At 49.3% G+C, this 8,194-nt stretch overlaps 1 protein-coding gene across 1 annotated transcript in view; it reads left to right on the forward strand.

Annotated features, from left to right (window-relative positions):
• The window catches only part of STT3A (STT3 oligosaccharyltransferase complex catalytic subunit A), a 145,783-nt gene extending 139,910 nt beyond the window's left edge, over positions 1-5,873 (forward strand). Inside the window, exon 18 of the mRNA XM_085647394.1 lies at positions 5,599-5,873. Within this exon, the coding sequence (XP_085503520.1) occupies positions 5,599-5,637 (39 nt within the window). The 3' untranslated portion in view covers positions 5,638-5,873. The remainder of the gene's footprint in view (positions 1-5,598) is intronic.
• Positions 5,874-8,194: the final 2,321 nt, after the last annotated feature.

Consider the following 8,194-nt stretch of genomic DNA (forward strand, 5'->3'; position numbering starts at 1 on the left):
TCTTCCCTTCGGCGTGACAACAGCACCCAGAGTTTTCACAAAGTGCCTAGCTACTGTGGCTGCACATCTACGGAGGCAACACATTCACGTCTACCCTTACCTGGACGACTGGCTTGTTCAGGCAAGGTCAGCCCAGCAATGTGCCAGCCACATGTCCCGCACCATTCACCTTCTTCACAGTCTGGGGTTCTCACTAAATTACCCAAAATCACATCTCCAACCCGCACACGTACAACAGTACCTAGGTGCGACCATAGACACTCTGGCAGCCACAGCTCAGCCAAATTTAGTGAGGATCAACAGCATGCAAATGCTGATTTCCAAGTTCAAACCCCAACACTCCCTTCCTGCGCGAGTGTTCATGCAGTTGATAGGCATGATGGCCTCCTGCATCTTCATAGTCCCACACGCGAGACTACATATGCGCCCGCTTCAGGAGTGCTTAGCACGTCAATGGAATCAGGCTCACGGGCAACTAAAAGACCTAGTGTTGGTGAGCGGTCGGGCATACAACTCTCTGCATTGGTGGAATCCACAAAACCTTTGCAAGGGCCGACCATTCCAAGAGCCTGTTCCACAAATAATACTGACAGCGGACGCGTCTCTCCAGGGATGGGGAGCTCATGTACTCAATTACACAGTGCAGGGACTATGGACAATACAACAAAAGAAGATGCACATCAACCTTCTGGAACTGATGGCAATCTTCCTAGCCATGAAGGCATTCAAAGTACACCTGTGCAACAAAGTCGTGTTGATCCGGACGGACAACATGACCGCCATGTACTACATACAAAAGCAGAGAGGAACACACTCTCCACAGTTGTCTCATCTGGCTCAGAGCATGTGGAAGTGGGCCATTCAGAGGAACATGTTCCTCATGGCGGAACACCTCCCCGGCAAGGACAACCAGATGGCGGATCTGCTCAGCAGACACAGCCACCAGATGCACGAGTGGGAGTTACACCCATCAGTACTCCAACCGTACTTCCAGCAGTGGGGTCATCCAGAGATAGACCTATTCGCCACAAGCGAAAACGCAAAATGCCAAAGCTTTGCCGCCAGGTTCCCACATCCGCAGTCGCAGGGCAATGCGATATGGATGAACTGGTGCGGCAGATTTGCGTACGCTTTTCCCCCAGCACCATTGATACCGCTGGTGGCACGCAAACTCAGACAACACTCACTAACACTCGTCCTGGTTGCTCCAACATGGGCACGCCAACCATGGTACACCACCTTTCTCGAACTTTCCGTGGTGCCGCATCAAAGGCTGCGGATCAAACCCGCGCATTTGACGCAGAACCATGGAGAGATTCAGCACCCAGATCCGCAACAGCTGAACCTGGCAATCTGGCTCCTGAAGTCCTAGAGTTTGGCTACCTGAACCTGCCACCTGACTGTATGGACATCATTAAGGAAGCTAGAAGACCCACTACCAGAGCTTGCTATGCAGCCAAATGGAAAAGGTTCGTAATTTATTGCAATAACAATGACATTAACCCGCTAGACGCATCCATCCAAAACCTAATTTGTTACCTCTTACACCTATACCGATGCAATCTGGCATACACCTCAATACGTGTCCATTTGACCGCAATATCAGCCTATCTCCAGAACAGGCAGCACCTCTCTTTATTCAGAGTGCCTGCCATCAAAGCATTCTTGGAAGGACTCAAACGAGTAATTCCTCCAAGCCACCCACCAGCTCCAATGTGGAACCTCAACTTGGTCCTCACACGCCTGATGGGTCCACCCTTCGAACCTCTACACTCATGCGAGATTCAATTCCTCACCTGGAAAGTAGCTTTCCTAGTAGCAATCACTTCGTTAAGAAGAGTTAGTGAACTCCAGGCACTAACCGTTCAAGAGCCATTCATACAGGTTCACGCCAACAGGGTCGTACTACGTACCAACCCCAAATTCATGCCCAAGGTGATATCGCAGTTCCACATGAATCAAACTATTGAACTGCCTGTTTTCTTTCAAAACCCACAAACTGTCGCAGAAAGAGCACTCCATACACTGGATGTAAAGAGAGCCCTCATGTACTATATAGACCGGACTAAAGTCTTCAGGAAAACAAAACAACTTTTCATTGCCTTTGCCCCACACCACAAAGGTAACGCCATCTCCAAAGCAGGTATAGCCAGATGGATCAAAAAGCTAAACGCACATTAACGATTCCCCCACGAGCCCACTCAACACGTAAGTTAGGGGCCTCCATGGCTTTCCTGGGAAACATTCCTTTGCATGATATATGTAGAGCAGCCACCTGGTCCACTACACATACATTTACCAAACACTATTGTGTAGATGTGCAATCAAAACAGCAGGCAGCTGTAGGACAGGCTGTTCTCAAAATTCTTTTTCAGACCGCTGCAGCTGGCACTGGTGGCCGCCGCTAATAGAGGGTACTGCTATATATTCTATGCACAGATATGAATCCAGCAGCCCACATGGCTCGAACTGAATATGCTACTTACCAGTATGCATCTGTTCTTGGCATGTAGGGCTGCTGACATTCATATAGCCCACCCTCCTCCCCGGCGCCTGTAGCAGCTGCAGCTCTCAGAATTACTGTAAGCATGGTCATCACTTTCTGTATCTACTCCATCACTGCCACAATGGCGAAAAACAATCTGAGGATGGAGAGGATGCCCATGCGCACTGTGGTCCAGGGGAGGAGTCACCTATCTCAGGATACTTCGAAGACTCTTCCAGGACAACAACGTGCAAACATCCGGACCCAACACTAGGCGGCGATCTATGCACTGATATGAATGTCAGCAGCCCTACATGCCAAGAACAGATGCATACTGGTAAGTAGCATATTCATTTTCAGAGTACCTGCCATTAAAACCTTCATGGAAGGCTATAAAAGAATAATTCCCCCCAGAGTACCACCCTCACCTGTGTGGAACTTAAATATCGTTCTCACAAGGCTAATTGGGCCGCCCTTCGAACCTTTGCATAAATGCGAACTGCAATTTCTCACATGGAAAACCGCTTTCCTTGTAGCCATCACTTCCCTTAGAAGGGTCAGTGAGATACAAGCACTTACCATACAAGAACCTTTTCTTCAAATGCACCAGAACAAGGTTGTTCTCCGTACCAACCCAAAATTCCTACCTAAAGTCATTTCCCCTTTTCACCTAAACCAATCTGTAGAATTACCTGTATTTTTCTTGCAACCTCAGACTGTTACAGAAAGGGCTCTACACACGCTAGATGTCAAACGAGCCTTACTTTACTATATCCAAAGAACACAACCTTTCAGAAAGACCAAACAACTGTTTCTCTTTCTCTCCACCACACAAGGGCAACCCCATCTCAAAATCAGGGAAAGCTAGGTGGATTGGAAAATGCATCCAGATTTGCTACCACAAAGCAAAACAAACGCTATCCGTTCCCCCTAAAGCCCATTCTACACGAAAGATAGTGGCTTCTATGGCTTTTCTAGGGAACATCCCATTAGATGATATCTGCAAAGCAGCTACATGGTCAACACCGCACACTTTCACTAAACACTACTGTGTAGATGTGCAAACCAAGCAACAAGCTAGTGTGGGCCAGGCTGTACTAAAAACACTATTTCAAACCACTGCAACAGATACCGGTGGTCGCCGCTAAGGTTAGGAACTGCTATATAGTCTATGCAAAAGTGTGTAATCTGCAGCTCATATGCCTCGAACGGAATATGCTACTTACCAGTATGCATCTGTTCTTGGCATGTAGAGCTGCAGATCTACACACGCCCACCCGCCTCCCCGGCTACCTGTATCTGTTCCAGTCTATCTTATTTAATTACAACACACATGGGTTTCTTCACTGTTATTACTACGCTCCATCTTTCCCTGCTGGCAAAAAACAATCTGAGGATGGAGCCGAAGCCCATGCACAATACGATCCAAAGGAGAAGTCACCGACCTCGTGACTTCCAAAGACTTTCCAAGAGGAAAAACAAACTGCAAACATCCGGGCCCAACACCAGATGGCGATCTATACAAAAGTGTGTAGATCTGCAGCTCTACATGCCAAGAACAGATGCATACTGGTAAGTAGCATATTCCATCTCTTACAAATATATTGTTACCGAAGGTAAGTAATCACTGGGATGACTGGGGGTTTATTAATACGAGGTGTTTGATACCAAATACCAAATGTTTCACTGTAGCCTTTATGTAGCTGGGAAACTTGTTTTGACCAGCCCCCAGTGCATACCTTAAGATGGCTTCACTGCTCACTTGCAATATCCAGTAATGGAACTAGACATCACAGGGGGATAACTGTTCATGCAGATATGTCCTCACATAAATATAATGCACCCTGCTTAGGGCTTAAAGGTCTGTTGTATGGATACTAACATATTATATGTGGTGACTTTGGCATGACACACAGGAGTGTGTCATGTCCTGTTTTCACTCATTGTTTGCACCATGTCACACAGCCTGCAATGACAGTCTGTGTGGAATTTGTGTGTGGGTCCTTTAGGGGTGAATAGGATATGCTGCAACCTTTTGAGACCCTTTTTAGCATTCATGCGCTAGGTACCTGGGGTACCATTTACTAGGGACTGGGTGCAAAAGTCCTAAGCCATTTGTAGCACAATTACACAACGTCTTGGGGAAGGAGCACTGGCACTGAGGTCTGGTTAGCAGGCCTCGATCCACTGTCTGAGTCAAAAATCGTCATCATCTACTAGCTAAAAAGGGGGCAAAAAATTAGGGGAGTAACTGCAACAAAAGTCCTGCCTCCTACAATTAAACTGTTCACTTGAATGAGTCTTACACATCAATACTTCCCCATGGAAGAAAAGGCCTATACTGCATATGGTTATTTACGGTCTGTTTCTGGGGGGAGTCTCCTTTGGGACTTCCAGTCGTAGGGGGCAAGGTCCAAAGTACCACCAGCAGTTGCTCGTTACCTGCCCTGGGGTGTCTGGTTGCAGAGGTGCTTGTCGGGTTGCAGAGGTGCTTATCGGGTTGGTAGCTGTTCCCGCTACACCGGTGGAAAGAAAGGGAGTTGCCTAGAAACAGGCTGCAGATGGGGACTTGTGGGCAAGTCCGGGAGCTCCAAATGGAAGGCCCAGGTCACAAGGGTACTGGGGGCAAGGGGGCACAGCCGGTTTGTTGGTACCCAGGCTGGGGCACTCTGGTGCGGAGTGGAAAGGTCAGCTGGGCTCTGTGCATCCTAGAACCTTGCAGTTGTCTGTGTCGGTGGTTGAGTTTGGAAATTTAGGACATCTGGGCCGTTCCGGAAGTGACGGCTGCTCGGTCTCAATAGCCCCCACATGGTGACTGACCATGCTTATTAAATATGCTAATGTAACTGTTGATCTAAACTTAGCATGCAGTGTCGTTTACACTAGGATGACATCTGTTCTTTTGATGGATATTCATCCTACATATTGGCACTAAAACTATTCATTGGTTTTGGCCTGATCCAAAGACTAGCCTCAACAATACAAACTCTGTTTTGGTGAATGACATAGATAAATATGACAAATTTGATTTTGCCTCAGCTCTTCTTGGTTGTGCTGTAAACTTGTCCATGTTTTTCTAAAAAATTACAGTTTATCTTTATTATTTTTTACAGGTAAAAGACCTTGATAATCGTGGGTTATCAAGAACATAGTTGCCTTCAGCCTTGATGCAAGCAGCACTGAAAGAGCCTTCACCTGTGAAACAGATGATGTTTTTTATACCATTTCTAACTGCAGGATGAGATTGGATTTAATTGCCTGTGAAGTCGTGTATAATACAGTCCATATTGGGTGAATGATTTGTACAAATATGAATACGTTCCCAAATGATTTTTTTTGTTTTTCTTTGATTTTACAGTGGCCAAATAAAGAGGGGGTTAGACAAGTCTCTTTTCTGCGTCTCTGGTGTCTTGTGGGAAAGTATTAACGTGCATCTATTACAATATTTACGATTATTTGAACTGTTGTGTCTATAGCATTCCTACACCCCAAGCTGTGAATGTGCTTTACTGAAGAAAGAACACAAACACTGATAAACAGAGTAATTACATCAGGTAAAACAGTAGCTTAGTTACATAAATGACCCCGTTGATTGGAGAGTATGGTCTATTAGGTATGTAAAGAAGATATGAATTTATACTTCTGTAGTAGGGGATCTCTGTATATAGTCATAATCTAGTGAATAGTCCCGCCCATGTGCGTGGACCCCGGAGCAATAAAAATAATCTCTTAAGTTGTCAAGCCATGCAGACCTGCATCTATACTTAAGAGAGAATTTCAAAGACAGATAATGCAGCCTATATACACAGGCTACACTGTCCAGTACTTCAACTAGAAAAATTCCACCAACAGCACTGCCTGCCCAGCTTTTTCCACAGAGAAACACCTGCCTCTTCCAGCAAAAGTCTCTGGAATGATAGAGAGGAAGGAATGGACAGACAAGCCCCATAGGCTGCCATTATGTGGCTCAGAACAGGATACTGTGCCTTTAAGAAAACTTCCCAGAACTTTTCCAGTATCCCAGAATGCACAGCAGGTCCCTTTTACTTTCAGTTCTTTTTTCCGGCTCCTGCTAGCAGGACCCTGGAGCATTGAGCTCTCCCTTTTCAAGGGTTTATTTGGTGATTTTGTCATTTTTCAAGTGTTTTAGTGTTGGGGGCTTCCTTCTGGTGTTGTCAACATGCCTGGCTTGTTTGACAAGTGCCCAGAGTGCGATAGGAAGAAGGCTAAGTCAGACCCACACAGGGTGTGCATCGTCTGCCTTCCCCAGTCCCATGTGCCGGAGGAGTGTGAAATCTGCCACTCGTTCTCAGCCAGGACCCTGAGAGAAAGAATGAAGATCAGGCTCCAAGTCCTGGAGGGCTGAAGGCACAAGGTGGGTCAGGAGGGGCTGATTCTGCCCATGCTGAGGCCTCTGGGGGACTCCCCAGGGGTAGGAAGACCGGCAAACGTCCCCATTCTCCACCGACGTCAATGGCGTCGACTACGGCGTCGAGGGGGATGACTACGGTCTGTTCACCTTCTCCCCAGGCGTCTGGGGAGAAGCGACGTCGACGCTCAACGTCGAGGGAGCTGACCAGGCCGCCATCGACTTTGTCATCGTCTTCGTCGACGCCGTCAACTTTGCCGTCGAGTCATCGCCGTCGAGATCAGGCCCGGCGTCGGCGCTCAACATCGAGGGGAGGTCGCCTGTCGGCGAAGAGGAGACGGTCGCCGTCGAGGCGGCGTTCGCCGTCGAGGAGGCGATCGACGCGAGGCGGCATTCGCCGTCGAGGAGGCGATCGACGTCAAGGAGGCGATCGACGTCAAGGAGGCGATCGACGTCGAAGAGGGATTCATAGACGTCGAGGAGGCGCAGGGGGCGCCCGGACACCAGGAGTCCCTCGGGGTCACGTAAAAGGATAACGGGAGTCCCCGGGCTCGGGGTACTCAGTGGTGTATACGCCGCCTCCTCCTTCGCCACCACCACTGCCACCACCGCCTCCTCCTCCTCCTGCTATTCCGCCTCATAGGCCTTCGGGCCCACCCGCGGTTCCAACACGATCGGTCTCGTTGCCCAGGTATCCGACAACGCCGCCGCAGGGAACGCCTAAGGCCGCGGCGCCAGGGTAAGCCACCGTCGCTGGGCGAGGCCGGCAGACAGACCGAAGCCAAGGAGATCGCGCTCCCGCTCCGGACGGAGAGGAAGATCGCGGAGCCGTGGGCGTTCGTCGTCAACATCGGGGCGACGCCGCAGGAGGCGCAGATCCAGATCACGCACTCGATCATCTGCCAGGGACTTCTCACCGACGCTGTCGGACTCGCCAGGGACGAGGGTGTCGCCGGTTGACGATCTAGTCTCCTTCCAGGAGGTACTACTGAGGGGTGCAGCCAAGTTGGGAATCACGGTGACGGTACCGACACCTACGACGTCCGTGATATTCGAGACGCTGCACAAGAAGCACCTGTCTCGCCCCCTGCTGCCTCTAGTGCCAGGACTGGTGGAGCCCGCTATGGAGTTGTTCCTCACTCCGGCGGTGACGAAATTCGCCCCCTCCCGGCTCCTGAAGAAATATCGGGCGCCGGACTCGGACCCGACCTTTTTGAGGATGGACCCTAAGCTGGATTCAGTCATTGTGACGGCGGCGAGGAAGCAGCATGCTACCACCCCTTCATCGACAGTTCCGCCCGACAAGGAGAGCCGATGGCTAGATTCGGCGGGCAGGAAGG

The sequence above is a fragment of the Triturus cristatus genome, chromosome 3_2, assembly GCF_964204655.1.
Source record: "Triturus cristatus chromosome 3_2, aTriCri1.1, whole genome shotgun sequence".
Classification (NCBI taxonomy): domain Eukaryota; kingdom Metazoa; phylum Chordata; class Amphibia; order Caudata; family Salamandridae; genus Triturus; species Triturus cristatus.